Source organism: Rhipicephalus sanguineus, chromosome 4 (assembly GCF_013339695.2).
Source record: "Rhipicephalus sanguineus isolate Rsan-2018 chromosome 4, BIME_Rsan_1.4, whole genome shotgun sequence".
Classification (NCBI taxonomy): domain Eukaryota; kingdom Metazoa; phylum Arthropoda; class Arachnida; order Ixodida; family Ixodidae; genus Rhipicephalus; species Rhipicephalus sanguineus.
In genome coordinates this window covers 172,425,890-172,447,654 of record NC_051179.1, presented here as the reverse complement: position 1 = coordinate 172,447,654, position 21,765 = coordinate 172,425,890, and the positions used below count along the sequence as shown (strand labels likewise).

Here is a 21,765-nt window from a genome sequence, read left to right as displayed (position 1 = left end):
GACGAGAAACATAATTCCACACACAAACTGACTGTGACTGCCCGCGAGGGTTCGCTTAAGGTCGTGCACACGTATACACGCGCATTATACGCGAACGATGCCTCTCATATATGCAAAATTATAGCGTTGTAGCCGATCGTAAAATCGTCCAAGATAACGTGAAGTGCATATATAAAGCCGCGGAAGTCCACCCAGATCGTGTGGTGCGGTGGCGTAGTGGTTACAGTGTCTGCTTGTCACGCGGTTGGCCTGGGTTCAAATCCCCGTGGTGGAGTGTGTGTGTGTTGATACATGGTTTGTGACTCTCTGTGCAGTGTTCTTGTGATGTGTAAATGCATATTCATGAGTTGAAAGGCTGAAGAGAACAAAAGAAAAAAAAAGAGGTACACTGCACGATCAACTACAACGTAGAAGAATTTCTTTTTTTTTTCTAAAAATTTGCGAAAAGTACCGCATATATTTCGACCGCATATTGAGCCGTATATAAGCCGGACAGATTTGACCTGAAATACCGCTTAACCACATCGACGGTATGCGTTACTTTAAGCGGTCACTTTTAAACGGCCTTCTGGCAACGAGATGGCCGCGCATAGGGAAGAGCCGCATAAATTTAGGCCGCATAAGAAAGAGCCGCTTAGCCAGAGGCCGTATAAAGAAGGGCCGCATGAAAGAGCCGTATAAGTAGGCCGCTTAGAGAGCCATTTATAAGCGTCGAAAATTTGACCTACTTTCCGCCTTATATGCGTTGTTTTAAGCGGTCGTTTGCTAAGAGTGTAGTAACTTGAAATCACCCACTGCCTAATAACAAAGGGAGAATGAACAAGCACCGATCAGGGAGCTTAATTGAAATAATTCCCACTGAGGGTTAGTGCGCCTGATAAATGCTGTCGATCAAGTAAAGAGCTTCCTTCATAAGCTGCCAAACATTTTCACTGATTTTGACCAATTGTCCATTATCACTAGTACCGCTCATTATTCGGCCGACTTTGGCAAAAGAAATATACGACCACCGTGGTGACTAAATGGCTATGGTGTAACGCTTCTTAACTTGATGCCCCAGGCTCAGTTTCGGGGCTGTGGATAGCGCATAACCAGGATGATAAGCGATGAAAATAGTGATGCACTGTCCTTCGGGGTCTCGGCTGGCAAATGCAGGCCGAAAGAAACTCCTTCGGTGCACTTTACTACTATGCATTCCATACTACAATGTCCATCTTTGGGACATGAAACCCAACAGTCCAATGATTACGCGTCTAGTATAGAGTTGCAAGCCGGGCTTGTTCGTACGGCATTTTTGAATAACTATGGTAGCACATGGTAACGGGACACAAGAAGAACAACTGTGTGTAGCGCTGTGTGTGCCTCCGTGTTCTTCTGGTGTCCCGTTACCTTGTGCTACCATATTTATTCAAGAGCGTCTAGTGTGTCGCAAGGGATTGTGATTCACAAAAATCCTCACCTGATGCACGTGGTGAAGAGGTCTGTCTTGAAGCACCTTCTGCTCGGGCGGGGCGTTCGCACGCAATCAAAGGAACAGTCTTCCATCGATGCGTATCGGTTGGCACCACGGTTGCAAAGCTGAACGCCTGGGTTTGAGCCTACCAAGACGCAAGCGTTGGCAGCACGGCTGAAATAGAACTCTCGGCGAGGTGTCGTGCAGAACTTGTAGAGGACGGCGTCACAAAGGTACCGATCCTGCAAAGCATAAGCGAGACAAACTTACGTAGCCAAACACTGTTCAGTTTGAATTTCAGTCTGTACCCTCTTCAATCTGTAAACAAGACGGCCATAGCCACGGTATATCGTGTTGTTTTCTATATGCAAGTATCGTTTAAGTTATATTTTATAATAAATAAAATCGTGAATCTGAGCTACGTTTAGCAAAATTTAAGGAGGCGAGACTTTTTGCATTTAGCTGACATCGACAGCTATGGGTCATATTCCGTTACAAACGAAAAGTGAAGCTATTTTTCACGAAGTGACACCCACCGACAATTTGAGGCAGTGGATGCGGCGCATATAGAGTGTCTTTTAGACAATACAGATTTTTAATAAAAATGCTTTGATACTTAGGCACTTGTCGTCTTCGTAAACGAACTCTACGACGAGGCGGAAAAACTCTGCCGCGCCTCAAGTTGCATTGAAAAGAGTAAAAAAAATCGTTAATTAACGTTTTAATTCTGAACTTTAGCGCCGTTGTTTATATAGAGGAGTTGTAGGGCGCGATCATTTATGACATGCCCATTTTTTGAGAATCGCAAAAAAATGCGCGTGATCTGAAATATTAATCACAAAACTTCAAGACCGCAATCGAGGCGATACGAAAACTGAGCGCGGCGGGCACGAAGGAAATCCGTCAAACCGGTTACGTCAGACCGAAAGTTCAAGTGACAATTTTTCAAAAAATGCGCGTTGCAGCAGAGCATGTTCTGCAAAAACTGCAAGTCGTCCAAAGAACCCAAATGGACCGCTTATTCTTTGCGTTTCGTGGGTAGTGCTTATTCGTTTCTTTGCTAAACTCAAAAAAAGTGCAAAGAACTCGTGCACTCGTCTGCAAGAAGTAGCGCCGTCGCGGCTACTGCCTAGTTTTCAGCTGTGCAGTGAATGAGAAAGTGGAAATTGGGGTTTTCTTGCGTACAGCGCGAAAGAAACGAATAAGCACTACACATCGAACACAAAGAATAAGCGGTCCGTTTGGGTATTTAGGACGACTTGCCTGTTTGCAGAACATATCCTGCTGCGACGCGCCTTTGTTCAAAAATTGCCACGTGAGCTCCTTGCCTGACGTAACTTGGCCGACGTATCTCCTGCTCGCCCTGTGCGATCAGTTTCGGTATCCTTCGATCGGGGTCTTGAATTTCGGTGATTATCATCTCAAATTACATGCGTTTTTTTTGCGATTTTTAAAAAAATGGGTATGCCATAAATTGTGACGCCTCACAAATTTCCATATAAACAACACCCGTAAATTATTAATTAAGAAGTTCATTAAAGAATTCGTGTTAATTACTCATTTGAATGCAACTTTAGGTGCGGCAAAGTTTATCTGCCTTGGCGCAGAGTTCGTCTGCGATGACGACACTGTCATAGCATTTTTATTAAACATCTGTATTATCAAAAAAGAAAAAAGACTGTATAGATCTCCTGCTCTTTACTTAAGTACTGTTCGTTTTAATTGGTTGGGCAGGAAGGTGATACAACTACATAAAGGGAAGTTATACAATTACAACTTGGCAAACGCGTGTTGTGAAAAAATAATAAATAACTTAAGGATGTTTTTGTAAGGGGACATATTGCATAACCTCGTGTAAGATGACGTCAAAACTTTTGCTTATATCTACTATTGTGAACATGCCTTAATTCTCCAATAATTACATATTCCTTGAGTTGCTCCAGCTAAAAGCATGCGAACAAGCGCACTTGATTTGACTGCTGGGTTTCTTGTGCAGGCTGTACGCGATAACATCGTCTGAAGGCCGAAGCGCGAAGCCCAGTCCCTTCGTTCTGTTTTGACTACTTCTCTCATTGCAAGCATGGAAAGCACAGGGCTTTCATACCGCAACGTGGTACTTGTGGCGTTTGTGAGCCACTCGCGCGTGGCTTCCCTGCTTATTAGGGTACCACAACCGCTGAAGAAGCTCCCATATGCACTACTGGCATCAACCACGAACAGCCCACTGTCTAAGCGTTCGAATGACGATAATGGGGCCTACAGAACTATTCTTAAGTAAATTCTGCTAAAGGTCCGTTTCTGGCTAATTTCTCCAGCGACATGATAGAAGGAAACGCTGAACGATACCCGCTAAATACCACGCCGCAGTGACGCAGAATGCTGAAGGCTTTATCTCGCACGAACGAAAGGTAGTACTGCTTGACAGACGCCTGCGAATGAGGTTTTCCTTTGCGTGAAATGTGTTCTTTCTGCGTGAGCGTTTAAGTGACATTCACATCATCACGTCTAAGTGACATTCACATCAATCAGGTTTGCCAGGTAAGGGGGTTCACATTTGAATTTGTCGGTTATGGGTGACACATGAGTGCAGGGGTCCTCGAGTGGGAACTGCGGCATGATATTCCGGCTAAGGAATGCAGGGTAATTTCAATCAGATGGGAATATTTTACATTTAGCGCCTGTGAATAAGACCGGTGTGGAATCTCATTGTGAAAAAATGATTAAGCACAAGTGCTCGTAGGAAGCTAAAGGTATCCCACATTTTCCGTGCTGCCCATGTAGGTGCATAGAAAGCGTCTCTCAATTATGATCACGGTAACTAAATTTATAACAGAGGAATATGCCGGGAAGTAATTTGGCTCAGCGTCATTTGCGATATCGCAACTTGCACTATTAGATGCGCTCAAAACCTTGAACTCAGAAACTGAGATACAGACGCCGGCCGAATGTGCAGCGATGAACCAAGATATATGCATTGTAGTTTCAGCACTCCTCTACAGGGCAGGGCAAAGATACTTTGAAATTCTATCGCGATACGATACAAAATACTGAGGCAAAATGTATTTGAGATACAGATACAAGATACTACAACGTTGATTGTATCCGATACGATACATTCCAATTGTATATTAAGATACATCGATACATTTGCAATTTTTTATGATGTAGCACTAAACTCTTATGCACAAAAATGTTCGTCTGAAAATTTATTCAATGCAACCAATTTGGTTTCATTTGAATGAAGTGACTGTTAGTATCTCAAACGTATTGCACTTCTTCCTCAAGGTATATTTTAAAGCTGTGGTGCGCAAGAGAACGAAAACACGAAGGAAGGCAGACGAAGCACAGCGCGAACTATCAACTGAAAATTTATTGAAACACCAAACATATATATATGCGGTTAGATGACCCCGTGTTAAAAACACGTGTACACACATTGATTGTCTCACTGACGCGCTTCCAGAAGATTTATCTCCGCAGCAAGTAGTATGACGGAGGGCTTCGCGACACATGCATCACCAGCTTTGCTAATCAGATAGGCTTCCTCAATTTCACGCGCTACCCTATCTTTGAACCTCGACTCCACCGTCGTCTCAGCGAACTGTGGTGCGCAGCCGCATTCTCTGCAGTGCAAGGAAAGGTTAGAGCATCGCTGTCCCTTTAGGGAAGCTTTATGATCCATCAGCCTGTTATTAATACAACGCCCGGTCTGTCCTACATAACGCTTTCCGCACGAAAGCGGAATGTCGTACACCACACCCGTGGCGCATTCAACTTCTTTAGGCCTGTGCTTTACCTTGCAAACAATGCCCCGCCACGGTGGCCTAGTGGTTATGGCGCTCGACTGCTGACCCGAAGGTCGCGGGATCGAATCCCGGCCGCGGCGGCTGCATTTTCGATGGAGGCGAAAGTGTTTGAGGCCCGTGTACTTAGATTTAGGTGCACGTTAAAGAACCCCAGGTGGTCGAAATTTCCGGAGCCCTCCACTACGGCGTCTCTCATAATCATATCGTGGTTTTGGGACGTTAAACCTCAGATATTATTATTATTACCTTGCAAACGCCCTTGTATTGCTCCCCGCCCTCAACCTTCCTGTCTACAGCCGCGCAAATGCTGCCTAAACGGTAGCCAGCCGAAAATAAAACACTGCACCCGTACCTTCCTCCCACTTTCTTTAAACGATGTGAAACGCCGTGCAGCTACGGGACGCTGGCGACAGGTAGTTTGTTTGAACCCGTACCGTGCTCAGAACGTCTTGCTTTCACTTTGAAGTCATACTACTTGCTGCGGAGATAAATTTTCTGGAAGCGCGTCAGTGAGACAATCAATGTGTGTACACGTGTTTTTAACACGGGGTCATCTAACCGCATATATATATGTTTGGTGTTTCAATAAATTTTCAGTTGATAGTTCGCGCTGTGCTTCGTCTGCCTTCCTTCGTGTTTTCGTTCTTTTGCGCACCACAGCTTCAAGATGAGTTACCAACTCGCCCAGTAGTCCGTACTTCTCAAGGTATATTAGTTTCACTCCGAAACAACTTATTGTCGTTGCGTTAGCTGCTTAACATGACAGCTCTTTATAGACTTCGGGGACAGCGGTTTTTGCTTGTCGCTTTTGTAATTGATGGGAGTCGCTGTTCTGCTTGCCGACCAGCTAGGAGGTTTGCCATCTAATCACAAGCACTTCAATAATAAACATGCGTACGACGGCGCAAATACCGCTGTGGAGTTCTACCTTACTCGTAAACGTACGTGTATTACGGTTTTCGCAATAACGGATCACCGGTCAGGTGTACGCCACCAAGTACATGTGCAGCCCAGAAACGTTTCGGACGTATTGTACAGTTGCACAAAGCACCGAAGGACACAACCGCTATTCACACTATTCCCGCTTATAGTTTCGATTACCTGGTGGTTAGTATAACAGTAAACGAATTTATGGAAGGCTTAAAAGGAAAATAAATATATCTGAGTAAAATAGAAAAGCGGTTCCGTATCAAACACAGCTACTAAGTATAGAAACACCATAAAGGCGGTACCTCCAAGAGCTAATAATAATTGTTGCGTTTTACGTCCCAGTACCACAATATAATTATGAGAGACGCTGTAATAGAGGGCTCCGGAAATTTTGACCACCTGGGGTTCTAAAGCCTAAATATAAACACACGGGCCTCTAGCATTTTCCCTCCATCAAAATGCGGCCGCCGCAACCTCCGGGTCAGCTAGCAGTCAATCACCATACCCACTAGACCACCGCGGCGGGTAGCCCTAATAGCTAATGACAATTAAATTAAGTGCCCATGGAAAATAGCGTAAAAGGGCACGTTGGGACACTAATGAGCAAAACGGAGCATTTTGAATGGGATTTTTTCTGGAATACTTTTTGCTAACAAATTTATTCTGGCTCCTAGTAACTTACGTTATTATAATTCGAACTCAATTTCGCTATTTTACCTAATAGTAAGCAGAATTTTTGTTACTGTAGACTCCAGGCATTCCCGGTTTACTATATATCTGTTCTTAACATCGTCTTCAGATAACAGTAAATTCAAGTGGAATATAAGTATGTAAACTCCATCATAAAGGACGCAGACAGTCAAAGAAAGAATAAAGCAGATAGCTTACTTGGCAGCACGTTAAAGCCATATTGCAGTAAGCACACCAGAAAAAAAAAGCACTATAGAGTCATAGGTAATGTATGGGATGAAAAATAAGGACAGCTAAGAAAGAACTTGTGCTAACAATAAAGTTAGGATCTTAAAAACCGTGTGAATAAAAGAAAAAGAGACGTACGTCAAGATAGCGTCTGTTAGGCAGGCCCGTAGCCAGAAGGGGGGGGGGGGGGCTTGTGAAGTAGGTGTTTTTAGCAAAAATAAATAATAAAAATAGATATTCTCAAATAGTCAAGCTTTTCAGCAAGTCCCCCCCCCCCCCCCCCCCCCCCCCCCTCGAAAAACATCTCTCACTACGGGGCTGCTGCTAGGTGAATGCTTCTTCTGTTAGATCCAGCATCGGTACCGGTGGTGCTACAGCTGTTAGAATCTTATTTGCATATGGGCCAATCTCACTGTATGTATGTCAAACTTACATCCACGAGATCCTTCAAATCACCGATGTGTGAAAGCCACGAGACACAAAGCAACGCTCCCTTCTTGCATTCTTCAGACATCGTAACGAAGCACCACGCAAGAGCAACTTCGATAACGACACTACAGCGGCATCAAAATGTGTGCGTTAGACGCCGCAAGGATTGGAGTACGCGTCACAGGACAGTGGCTAAGTTCCAAGTGTCACGCCACTGACACAACTAAAAAGAAGAAGAAAAAAACGAGAAAATATGTCGGCTGGGCGTAGACGAGGGTAGCGATGCGGGCTTGTTGGTGACGGCGAGGTTCGCGCGCTTGTCTGTCGAGACGGCGCGAGCGCCATCATGTGACTCTGCTTCACCAACAGGGACGCTCAAAGATCAATGCTTATCCTCACCAGAAAACTCTGGTGGAAAGGTGAAATCATGTCGCTGCCTTTAGTTTTGCTCTGGTGACTTAGTGGCAGCAGTATCAGCTTGAGAAGCGGAGTTCAGCCAAAGTTTGTTTCGCGTGGTGGTGCTGCGATTTCAGCATATTGTGTCTTAAGATACACGATACGTTCTTCAGTGTATCGGAAATACAGACACTGATACACGTTTTGCGCGACGTATCGCGATACAGATACAAAATACCCAAGGAGTATCTAAGGTCGTATCTAAGATACATGTATCTTCGATACTGCCAAGCACTGCTCCTCTGCATAAAAGAAATGGAGAGAGTATACCACCCAACCTCAAATATCACCCATGATTCCAACTTAGTTCTATCGTGAAGCACGCCAGACATCGGTCGCGAAGCACTCCAGACAAAAACACCTTGAAAATGCATGCCTCTGCAGAGTAAAAAAGTGAGATACTTTCATATCTACGTCTAGACCCTGTCAGAACCGCTTGCCATACACTGCAGCGCTTCCACTGCTATTCTATTTCCCGCATCTCTGCTTCCTTAGCGAAGGTGTCGTGACGATGGACACGCGAATGACTAATTACATTGAGCGACAGCAGAAACTCTTTTTACAATGGGCCCACAAAATATCCGTTTTAAGAACTGTTGCCAGCGGCGAACTATTGCTGAGGTAATCGCATGCCGTCAAGTTTATTTCGCGTTCTTGGCCTCGTCTAAGCGCGTTAGTTGTAGAGTGATTCATTTTTTAAAGCTTTATGCAGGCGCTGAGAGAAAAAAAACACACAGGAAAACACCAGCCACGGCACAATGCAGCCGCTCACAACGCGGACGCCATTCTCAGATGTTGTGATCAATTTAAGTTGTCGCGTCGGCTGCTCCGGAGATAGTGACGATCTCTCGCGACATTTTTCGTAACTACTAGAACACGTGAACTCCAAAAGCGGGGTGACGCGCTAGCCGCAGAGATGGCAGATTGCCCATAATATAGCGAAGGAAGTAATTCCGATACCTCGTTTTACCAGTGTTCTATTGTACTGAACTTTAAACGTTTTTTGCAGGACAGTCGTCATCATAGAGGAAATAAGTCGTTGATGAGATTTTTTCCTGTCGCCCTTTACTGTAATCTCTACGCTTGCATGACACTTTGCATATTACTTCCATTTTCCCTTACTTCTCAGAGTCTTGAAATTATGATTTGATATCATTCCTTGCGAAACGTTCATTGTGCGATGTGACATTACTATGATCATCGTATGCACGAAACAGCTTCTCGCCTATATAAAACAGCAAGTCACTGCAACTTGTTTTCGTAGCTGTCTAAACAGGACTCAATGATCGCGTTAGAATATGGGCCAGGGCGAAAAAAAAAAGAAATGAAGGACTGTAACTGTCCTTGTAGGACCGTTCATAGCAGGCAGAATAGAAAAGTTTCTGTCGAAAGTAGAACCTTCTTTTCATAACACGATGATTGCGCATTCGCAGGAGAGAGGGTAAAGGGATGCAAAATGAGTTCGCTTGTGCAGCGATGTCCGCCACCAATAACCGAGTCTAACAAGGGGACGCTATAAAATGTAAGTAGAAATAAAGTCGCCAAGGGTGCACGGTTCCTACGTGTTATATTTGAGCTCAAAGGCGGTTATAGTGCATAGGGTTTACCTCTGCCGTCTGAAAAATTGTGGAGAACAACAATTACCTAGAAGGCTGGCAAGACAAAACAGATCAGGATATGATAATGATAATACCAAGTTCCCGCGAATAGATCAGTTCGGGGGTACCGCATGCGTATAGCGAAGGCCAAACGAGTGTGTTGCTTCCACCTAGGACCCTTTAGGGCTCAAGCACTAAGCTATGGCCCAATGCTCAGGATACCCATCCACGCACGGCTACGCGAGAGTAGTCGAACTCCCACCGAGTCAGCTAGGAGGACAACCTTTTGTACATAGGAAGGCCCACCTTGCTGAAGCTGCCGTTGCCGTTAATGGAGACGCTTGCCTTGACATCGTCTCGCACAGGGGACGCATCGACTGCTTCGATTGCGGCTACGGCGGCTGCCGGAAATGCGCCTCCGAAACGGGGCTTGCCACCAAAAGCTCCCGCGCCACCCAGTGCCTTCAACTGCCGACGCTTGACATGTCGCGCCGGAGCTGCGAGTGACATGATGGTAGTATGCATGAATGAATGAATGCTTATTTCCAGAGTAAAAATGAACATATTGCAAACATTTGTCGAACCTGTGGCCAAAGGCTAGCTGGAGGTCCGATAAATAAAAATCAAACAAATCCTAACAGAGCAAAATCAAGTAAATAAGCAATAAATAATAAATAAGCAAAGTGAAACTCCCATAAGCTAAAGTTGAGAAGTGAGCATAATTAAGTGATGGTTAAAGAAGGAAGCGATATGGAACAATTTGTATTGAAATTCATGTTAGGAAAGAAAGTAATTACTAGACTCGTTTTCCTGCTTAGTTTTTAGCTCACATATCCGCACAATTTGTATAGCGCATTTTGGAAACCATTATTCTTACAGAGTGATGTCCTCCAGAATTACGAAGTAAAAGCAGAGCTCTCGCGACGATTAAGCTATTGTAGGGTTAAATGAGCACGGAGAGCTCAATAAGGCGGAAGCTTTGTGAATAATCAGTTTGCGAATAACAGTTTTGTGAATAATCTGTTTTACCCAACGTAGTGAGTCCATATCATTTGCTTATCCCCTATTACATATTTTAACGCTGCATTGTCACATTCACCCGCCACGGTGGTCTAGTGGTTATGGCGCTCGACTGCTGACCCGAAGGTCGCGGGATCGAATCCCGGCCGCGGCGGCTGCATTTTCGATGGAGGCGAAAATGTCTGAGGCCCGTGTACTTAGATTTAGGTGCACGTTAAAGAACCCCAGGTGGTCGAAATTTCCGGAGCCCTCCACTACGGCGTCTCTCATAATCATATCGTGGTTTTGGGACGTTAAACCCCACACATTATTTTTGTCACATTCGTTTCCGCATTGCAGTTCTTACGTACAAATTTATAAGAAATAATATACACTGTCCGTCAGTTCAATTTCATCAACATGTTACGCACTATCCAACACGTTCCTCTTTGTTAACGTTGTTAACAGTTTCACGTGCTCGCACAAATTATGGAGCATTTTCTTTTATAAATACCGCAGCAAATCTTCGGAATGCACTTCCTACAGAAATAACTTCATCACCATCCATTCAGCATTTCTCTAACTCACTGCGTCAGTACTTTCTGTGCAATGCCTAAATTTACAAAAGCTTAGTTTCCTTTCGTGTATTGTGTACGGTTCAGCCTTTTTTTTCTGTTCCTTTTCTAATGTTTTCTTTTACGGTTTGCATAATTTCGTTTCCTGTTACGCAGTGTATAACGTTTTGTTTCGTTTTGTATACACCTATGCGTAAGATATTTTTACACGGATACAAATAGCACCATCTGACAAAGGGACACCTTCCACAACTCACGTCGAGTTCTGAGATCCCAACTGCATAAATATTACGCACTGTACTCAATTTTGTTATGAATAAAAAACCTGATTGATTGATCGATCGATCGATCGATCGATTGATTGATTGATTGATTGATTGATTGATTGATTGATTGATTAAAAGTAAACTAATAGGAAGAAAAAGCAAGGTAACGCAGCCACTGGCATAAAATGACAGATCACACAAACAAGATCCGTTTTTGTTGCTCATACGACAGCAGGAATGGCACACTTACAGAGGCATTGCGACCCCTGCGACGTGTGCCTACTTCTAATTATTTCACGGGTGCTGCTACTAACTGCACACGTGTAGATTAAATTTGCGGGTGAACTTTCGTCGTTCTAGGTGCTCTTTGTCACCGTGACTATAAGAGAATAAATTTTCGTTCACACCTCAGCACAATTTACCAGGATACCCTAATTAAAGAACACTCTTGATTGTAGCGGTGGTCATTGTCAGTTCCTGTTGCAGCTTCGACGTGCATGATGAACGAGGGTGAAGTGCCAGAAAACGACGGAGTGGACTATGGCAGACAGCACCCGTCCTTTGTCCGCCTTAGTGCACGTCGTCCTTTTTTCAAGCTTTAACCTCGCTAATCATGAAACACTAACTTCAGCTGTGGACCCGGCACTTGTGGTTTGGATCCCAGCCGCGGCACTGTCTTCTCGATGGAGGTGAAATGCTTGAGGCCCATGTACTCTGCGATCTCAGCGCTGTTCAAGAACACCAGATGCTCGAAATTTCCGGTGCCCTCCACGACGTCGTCACTCATGATCATTTAAAAGTTTCGGCACGTAAAACCCCTGAGATGGTCATTACAGCTATAGCGTTAAAGTGGTCGTGTTGAAGAAATTTCGGTGCAGGCGTCGGTGTGTTCGTCAGTGTTGGCGTCAATCGTTGTGAGCGAAAACGAGGCATTGTCCGTAAGCCAGAAGTCGAGATAGATAGAAATCAATTATAATAACCTTGGGTTCTAGTGGGAATCGAACCCAGGCCGTCTGCGTGGCAGTCACGTGGTTTGCCACACAACCACGGAAAGAAATCCTATAGCCTACAGGCGTAACTTAGTGCAATGAGCCCCGTGAAAATTTGTAATACTGCATGGCTCAAAGAAAACGTATTGCATTTTTGCAAACGGTTTTACCGTTTGTCAGGTGCAAGGAAGTTGTGGTTTATCAGAATTTACTTACATGCAATAAAATTTACATAGGACAAACGGGGCGGTGTTAAACGAACGGCTGAGAGAGCATGAACGTTCACTTGACAAAGGGACCGGGCCTAACTAGGCGATTCATTGTAAAGCCTGCAGATGCATTCGTCGTTTGTAGGACCCCTTGGTCCTGGATAAGAGTCGAGACAACGTGGAACGGCGCAGAAGAAGCCTTGTTTATCAAAACTAAGGGCCTACATTGCGTCAGCCAACCTTAAAAAAGATTGTACGATTGTGAAGTGTCCTTTTTAGAAGCGTTCAGTTGTAAAAACTCCGTGCATTAGTGAGAACACCTACCGTGCATGCCCAACAATCTGAAGAAATATTCTGCAATAATGGGTTGTACTGTTTTAACTGTTTATTGACCTTTTCGCTGTAATCGTTATAGTTTTTCTTTCTCATTTTCATGTTAAGTTGTCCATATAGACCACGTGTGATAGATCACAGAATTATTTCATTCGTCTAGTTATGTCATAATATCCAATTGTTAGCGCTTCTATGTGCGCCATGTGAGTAGTGCTGTCAAAGTTTGAGCCTATATGCATACCTGTTTTCTTCGAATAAAAATGAGTTGTCAGTAGGCATTCATCCATGTCACTTCCTGTGTTTATCTTGTTGACGGCTTATTCCTTCCGTTAACATGCGTCAACTGGCCCAACAAAAAGTCCGGCTCTGTTTTACTTGTCAGTTGTTGGGGACAACTTATCAGTTGTCTGCACCCTACCACCTTCATGAAGTGGCACCAGCGAGATCAGGCGCATAGTCGTTTTCGTCCCATTTCTAAGGAGCTTCTCTCATAGGTTGTATTCGTACACGGAATAACTGCTAGTTTTTACAATTTGCATTTGCAGATACACCTTTTTGTGACATTTCCTTTGCATACCGTGAGCATGCCTCACTTTATAGGTTTTAGTCCGGACTGCCACCTTTTCCTGTTTACTTCTTTCGGCAAGTTCTTAACACGTGTGCACTGTGATCACAAATTTTCTTTTAATGTCCTTTCTGTTGCTCTGATGCGTGTCATAAAGAACCTTCCGTTCGAAGCAATAAAATAATTGAGTCAGCGCTGTATCTGTGCGTCTTTCTGTATGTTCTGTCTATTTTCCCCTGTTTTAACTTTCCTTTCGGGTCTGAGACTTCGCTGACTTGTGTTCACTGTTTCGCCGGAGCCACTAAATTACTGTTATAAAGTTGTCACTGTTGTCCCAAGAACATTTTGCTGTATATTGAAGACTTCAGAATTGGGATGTCGAACGGAAAAGAAAACACCAAAGGGTCTTTTGTTCGTCAGGGCATTTCGGTTTCGCCTCGGTTCAATAATTATATCGATTTCTCAGCCGGTTCCTCGATGTCAACTGCATTCTAGTTTGTGGCGTGTTGCGCAGTGATATCGCCTTGCGCACAAGCAAAATTTCTAACCGGTGTAGTGAGAGGTGGCTTTGGAACGACAGAAATTCCAGCTCACTTGCAGGATTTTATTGCAAGGATGCGGGTCCTGCAGGCATGGATATAAGGAAAGGCCACCAGAAAACAGGAAAGGGCAAATAAACTCAAATACCAAGCGTTAACTAAACTGTCGCACTCTTGCGGAAAATAACGTAGGCACAATATTTATCTCCTCACCTTCAGGAATGGCAGCGCCACTCGTCGATTAGGGACGCGCTTTGACCTACAAAATATAATTATTTAGGGGTGACGTTTTACTTTTTGTAAGGTAATTGAAGACTGCCTTAGGCACACACTTCCACTGATGATAATATTGCACACATTGTGAAACGCGCTTGTCAATGCGTATGTCTGTATAAAAAGATTGAGTTTACGCAAAGAAGGGTTATACGATGATCGTGAAAGTTGTGCTAAGGAGGCATTAGATAAACCTGATCAGATAGCCTGTGAATTACCTACACTCATACAGACACTACGCAGACAGTCTCTGCAGTGCCCACTTAGCCCTACTTCGACGATGAAGGAACACCAACTAGCCCACCTGGTAGCTCTAATCAAGATTAGACTGTAATTCTCCGGGCAAAGAAATTTAATGCTCCATTATTATCTCATTTATAAAAAGGCTCCTTGCCGTTATAGCGACCGCGAAGCATACCTAGCCGTCAAAGGAATAACGATGCTTAGAAGCGATCGTAGTTAAAAATCACATCATATCCTGCTAAAGGGGACCATGAGGCGATGCGAAGCAGCGTTTCGGCATGTCAAGCCCGCGTTTCAGAGGGAGAGTGGAGAAGGGGGAGTGGGGGGGTGGAAGTGGAGAGGAGAAGTGGAGAGTTGTGTGGAGAGGGTGTGCGCATGCGCAGTAAGGGTGGTCACGCCGCAAACCACCCCCACCACAACCACCAGCGGTTTGAACTCCGCCATGGAATGCTTCGCATCTAAATATTATGCCATCCGCCGGCCATGCATCCTGTAACCTAAGTGGCGTGATTTACGCAACGCATATCAGTCGATCTTATGTCGTTCACTTGCCGTCTCTTTCTAAAAGCAGAAGTGTGCGCATAAGCCAGCCTGCGACTACATTACATAACGAAGTAATGCAATGTTTAAACCGTTATCCTGAGGATGTCCGTCGTAGGTGGCTGGTGTGGCCGTTCTTCAACATGCGAAAGTATATTTCGTGTTTACTTTCGCAGACAAATTTGGCACTCATTTGTGAGTGAACTGGTGTTTCTTTTGTGTGTTCGCCTTCTCTCGTGTTTGTATCTGGCCGCCAAATGTTTTCAAGAAAGGTCCTAGGTTACGTCCGAAATGGTCCCGACAGCCGCCGCAGTGCCACGGCACGTCCAACCCTGGGCTTCATACTCTGCGCTCGATACCGAGCACAGGAACACTGTGGTGACAAAATAATTGCAATAGGAGAATTAGAGGCGCGTCACTTATGTAAACTTTCTAGCCTAATCGGCATGGAAAGATCTTGCAGTGGAATCAAATCCGTTCAGAGCGCAGTTTTGTTTTATGTGTGTGGCTGCGCATAGCTGCCGTGGTAGCCTAGCAGGCGAGGTGTTGCGCTGCTAAGCGCGAGGGCGGGGCTTGATTCCCGGACGCTGCGGCCGCATTTAAATGAGGGCGGAATGCAAAAACACACGTCCATCTTGATTTCGCTGCCCATTAAAGAAAAGCAGGCGGTGAAAATTTATCCAAGGTTCCTCACTATTGCTTGCATCACAATCATATCCTCGAACTCCAGCATTAATTAAGAAATGTGGCTGTTCGTGGCATCTGCCAAACTGTGTAACGCTTCATTCAATTCGGAGGAAATATATCTTTCGTCTAATTTATATTTTCTAGACAATGCCGTTTTGGTCCATTGAAAACACGAGAACAGGAGGAGTGGGCTCAGCCCCGGCCGCTTAAATGGCATACGTGAATCGGCACATGGTCGTTTTTGCCGCACACATCAAGAGTTTATTCTGGACACATTATAATATATCTTAGAGCGCAGCAATTAGGCGCCTGTTAATTAGTCTTGCGTCGTCCTCGTCGGTGTAACCCAGCAGTCGATTGGCATGTGGGAAGATAAAAAGCGAGCGCCGAGCGTGGCGCCATTTCAGTGAAAATCATAGCGCAGAGAGAGCGAGAGGAAGCAAGCGCAGGGGAAGCGTCAGGCTGAACGCAACGACCACGGAAATACAGTAAAACAGCGACAGCGAGGATTAAAGTGGAGGAGGAGGGCACAGCGGAAGCATTAAGACCGAACCGCACGTACACTTCCAAACGCGCCCAAGCGCGCGCTCGCCACTGCCAGAACCAGAGTCGACAGCGACGTGCTGCTCTGCCAATGACGTCATACGTAACGTTTCTGTTAAGGTCACGTGACTCTAACGCATGTGAATGTAACCGGAAGTTCCCCTGCTGCGCTCTTTAGGATACGGAAACGTGCCGCTGCGGGCGCGTTCACAAGCATAGATGGGGTGCGCTGTTTAAAAGGAAAGCGGAGCCAAAAATACAGTGAAAAGGGGGAGAGGTAAGCGCAGTGCCGCACGAGACGTGCTTCACGGCGACTCTGTATGAGATGGCGTCATAGGAAGGTGCCGTATCACCTGGCCGGAGAAGAAGTCTTTAGTGAGGCATGCGCCGCGGGCGCGTGCACTGATATCATATCTGTACACTGAGCGCTGGCGTGGGCTTCCCACTGCCCGTACACATTATTAGTTCTTTTAAAACGGCCTTATTTCTGCATGAAGCAGGTTAGACCTTTTGGCAGAAAAAATACACATTATTTACGTACTGTGAGTGACACAACGGGTGGCAGTGCTTCACCTGCTGCTGCTAAATGAGCTGCCCTAGAAGGTATTCAGCGCAGGTGACCCTAGAATCCTGCTCTCCATAAATTTCACGTTAGGGGATGTGGTAATCGTCGATGACTTTCGTCTGAGCTACGCCTCGACGCCTACTTGCGCCGTAAGGCCTGATAATTTGCAGTGGACGCACCTTCATTTTACAGAATCAGAGAAATATTTGCCACGAACCTCCGACGACGGGAGCCTGGAGCAAGTGCTTGTAGCGGGCTGAGGCGTGCTGCCCTGTCGGCACTCCCCTGGACCCGATGCTCAGCGCGACGGCGCAGACCAGAAGCGCTGCGGCGAACGCAAGCAGTGCGACGCACAGAGTCCTCTCCCATGCGACGTCGTCGTCCTCGCTCTGATCCTCGGTTGAAGAGGGTTCGGAAGCGAAGAACATCCTCTCTGGGACGCGAGCGTGCCGGCCACCTCGCATGTACTCCGGTGGCGCATGAGGGCTTCGCCGTCTGCGCTGATCGCGTCGACGAGGCGAGCGGCGAGACGACCGGTGCCTCGACGAGGCACGGTGGCTTCTTCGGCCGGCATGCGCGTGCAGTGCCGACAGGTCATGCAAGTCCGCTTCGTGTCGTCGAGGCCAGTTCGAGGCCCATTTCGTCCACCTGGTTAGTCGTCGGTCGCTGCCTGCGGAAAGCGCGGATTGACTGTCCGACGAACGTGAGAACCAGGGCATGGTGTCACAAGACACGTTGACGGTCGCTCTGTCGCCAGCACAGCGATGGCGAGGATCATTAATCTTCAGAGTGTGGTCCCTGCCCACTACAGCGAATACGTCCAGAATGGAGTGGTTTTGACGCACGAATGAAGAACGAGAACAAATGGGGCTGGGAACAATTGTCTCCTGTCTATTTTCTCGAGATTTGTGACGGATGTCCGTCGAATAACGACGTCATCAACAGAATTCACGCCGGTGTGAAAATTAGGTCACACAGGAATGGAAACAAAAACATGTTAGTCTAAGCTGAACAGACTTTTAAACATGCCACATACGGAATCCTTCATTACGTGTATGCCGCCACTATTTATGTTCAACAGCACACTCTTGAGAACTCGTTCCTGGACTTATCAAATTCATAAAATGTAGTGATGCTAGACTGCTAATAAAATGCAACGTTAAAAGTTGAAAACGCAACGACACCTAATCATCATGTCAGTATAATAATTGTAGCGCTACATTACGGTAACATAATGGTTACAAAATGGCAAACATACTTACCTGCATATGAGAAGAGTGGTGAGCTTTGCAGGCTGTCAAAGAACACCGTTGCCAGTGTAAGCAGTGGTGCTATAAGTTATCCTTGTCTGTCAATGTGGCCATGTGGTTTCCGCACATTTACAAGCAATTATGCAGCAAGAAGAGGACCGTGAAGTTTAATAGCGTTTTCTACAAAATAATAATGTGGTTGCAGTGCATTATTTAATACATCAGTGTTCACTTTAGATCTGCTGCTGCTGCTGCACGACCAGACCACGGAATCCCTGTCACTTGTTCTGGCGCTATTTCTTGGGATCGGATAAAAGAAGTTTTGCACTTCGGTAAATATAACTTGACTACAGCAGCTATACTCTGAACACAGTTCTCGCAGTAATTTATCAAAAATTCCCACTCTCTTTCCACGCTGGCACAACATTTATCGCAATTGTACTCTGCATTACACCCGTCATTAATTTATGTCCCTATGATAGATACATTAAACTTTACTAAAACAAATCAGTATGTGGATTACCGGGGGGGGGGGGGGGGGGGTAAACCGATACTTCAAGGGCCCCGCTGGCCACAGCGGCTCGCTGGGCCTTACCATGGTCTCCAGCTGGCTTTACCTAGTTTCAAGTCGCGCTTCCCACGACCACGCTCGTATTTGTCGTGCGTTGGGGGCGAGGAATTATGGAGTCACCCTCTGTGGCGCGGGCCTCGCTTGCGTGCTGAATAGAATAATGCCGGCGCGTTCTTCATAGTTGTGGCTATCGGCGTTTTACAAAAACGCCACACGGAAACCCTGCAGGGCATGTATGCAAATACTTTCGCAACGAGGAAAGTTTTTGTATTCAAAATGAAAAACTTGATCGAAAGGAAAGCTTAGAATTGTCCACGGACGCTCCCTGCTTACAGAACACGTACAGTAAGCACGCATTGCGCTCAGTCGCCGCGGTGGGGTATTGGGGGCGAGGAGTTACGGATTCGCCGTCTATCGGGTGCGCCTCTCCTGCGTGCTGGGTAGGATAACGCCGGTGCGCTCCTCATAGGTTTGGCTGCCGGCCCTCTAAGAAAACACCACGCGGAAGCCTTCCTGGACATCTCTGTGAATACTTTTGAAACGAGGGAAGTTTTTCTAATAAAAATAACAATCTTGGGCAAAAAGAAAGCGTAGAATTGTTTACAGGCGTTACCTGTTTACGGAATACGTACAGTGAGCGCACATTAGGCGCGGTCGCAGCGGTGAGGTAACCAGACACAAGACTCGAGCGCGAAAGGCAAGCAGTTGTTGAAGGCTAACTATGTAACATACGCTCTTACATTGGCCAGTCTGTATAAAAAAATAGGGCATACCAGAATGAAGCCTCCGTTACGCGATCGCGAGGCCGCAGCATATATCAGCATTTATAACTATATAAACAAGTAACCGTTGTTACGTGGATCTTATCGAAGCTTTGGTAAAATAATTTCAGAAAAAGATTAAAAGAAATTTTCGCCTGTGGCGCGTTCTGCGCACCGTCACCAAGATTCATTCCTTTTTCTTGTAAGTTCTTCAACGTTTCTTTACCATAATAACTCATGTGGCGTCGCACTCTACGTTTATCGGTCTCCTCAGCGAGCAATTTCCCGTTGCTTCTTCTTTCTTTTTTTAATGCAGGACATTCACTGGTTGGTGTTAAGACACACATGAGCGTGTGTCGAACGACATGAATTTTTTTTTAGCATGGCTCCTACAGCTCCCTTTGTATTCCAGTTAACTGGCCAGTATCTATAGAATCAAAACGTGCATACAAATCATGAGACCGTAGTTTTCGCCACGGCTGTTAGCAGCAGAAGCAGTCTACGAGGCGAGACATGTGGCATCGTGCAGCGCGAACGTAAACAAAATTCGCGTAACAAGGTTCGCGGGATTAGTTCTCCAAACAACATCCATACACAAGGACCCGCAGGAGCTGGCAACCACAGTGAAAATGAAGTTATTGCAAGATTTAGCTGAAAAGCGGGGTAAAAACAAGTTGTAGAGACCGCAGTGTAACGTTTTAATGCGCGGCATTTTTTTTTGCAAGTTCTACAGCAGTTTTGCTGAAAAAATCTTGTCTATAACGCAAAAGGCGTGGCCCTTTTCCAACAGAATATATAGGGTGTTTCAAGAAATGTATCCGAAATCCTAAAAAGCGGTATTTGTTCGATGCCTACACAATTACTTCTTCCGTAGCCGCAGGCATCTTAAGATGGCTAAATACAATATTTGGGAAAGTAGACATTATTAGAAAGTAGACAAATACATTATTTGGGAAACTGGTAGAGTTTGGTGGTTATGTCAATGGGAGAGTTGAAGTCCTTCATGCGAAGAATCCATTACAGCTTGGAGATTCATAAAAAGTGGCCTCTAGTAATAATTGCAAAGTAGTGAAATTCCCTCAAATTAAACGGCGAAACCGAAACCGAAACTCTGAAGAGCGCAACTCTCATATTCTTCTGAGACGTCCAGAATGAGTGAGCGTCGTTAGGTCAACCCTGAACCGACTTCGTTGTGTGGGTCTGCGGGTTGCACTTGCAATTATAGCACGCATGGCGCACATACATTAACCAACGCGGAAGAACTACACGGCCGTAACCGTTGTCTTGGGCAGTGACGTCATTCTGGTCGTCTGCGTTTTGCGCTCGTCGGTGCATCGGTTTCGGTTTCGCCTTTGAATTTGGTTGAATTTCGCCGCACTACAATAATTCGATAGAGGCCGTTTTTTTCAAAATCTCAAAGGTGCAATGGGCTCTTCGCATAAGTTCTCCTATTTGACATAACCCCCTAACTCCACTCATCAAAAAGTTAATTAAATCAATTTATTAATCCAGAGCCGGGCCGCTCGTTTCATTCTTTCTGACTATCATCGCACGTCCAGCGTCACTTCCATGAGAACAAGTTTATCATTACCTCTGCTTTCACAACTTAAGAAAATATCCCGCCTCTGCCTGTTCCACAAGGTATATTACGACAATACGATCCTCAAGAATAAATTGATAACCCCTTCTTCTTGCGTATCTGCCCGCATCGACCGTCGTCATAAAATTGGTATTCCCACATGCCACACCAACTATTTTTACAATTCATTCATCCCCCGTACGTCAGCAAGTTGGAATCACCTTCCCCGATATGTCGTCGAGATTACCGATAAGTCTAAGTTTAAGGCTGCTGTAACTAACCTGTTGTTGTCATAATGGTATTTTTGTAGGATTATAGTATTTCCATGTTTGAGTAGCCCTTCCGTCTACCTTTTTTTGTACTCTCCTATATTTCGACATATGCTTCTGCAACTGTGCATTCTTTGGTTCATAGCCTCGTGCTTGTGCTTCAGTGTTATGTCGTTTGCGTTGATTCCTTGTTGTAATAGACCATGTTATGCTCTACATTTCTAAATCAACTGTTTTTTGTTCTCTTACTGTGCGCTGTTTATTGTTTGTTTCCTTCATTGCATACTGTAACCGCCAAGTTTTTCCTTTTTTTACCTATGTTGTATTAAAAAATCTAACCCACTCCCGTCTGTAATGCCCTCGGGCCCTGAGGGTACTGAAATAAATAAATAAATAAATAAATAAATAAATAAATAAAT

The 21,765-nt window shown here is 45.2% G+C and overlaps 1 protein-coding gene across 1 annotated transcript in view; it reads right to left on the bottom strand.

Annotated features, from left to right (window-relative positions):
* The window catches only part of LOC119389126 (uncharacterized), a 23,173-nt gene extending 21,482 nt beyond the window's left edge, over positions 1–1,691 (bottom strand). Inside the window, exon 1 of the mRNA XM_037656366.1 lies at positions 1,460–1,691. Within this exon, the coding sequence (XP_037512294.1) occupies positions 1,460–1,545 (86 nt within the window). The 5' untranslated portion in view covers positions 1,546–1,691. The remainder of the gene's footprint in view (positions 1–1,459) is intronic.
* Positions 1,692–21,765: the final 20,074 nt, after the last annotated feature.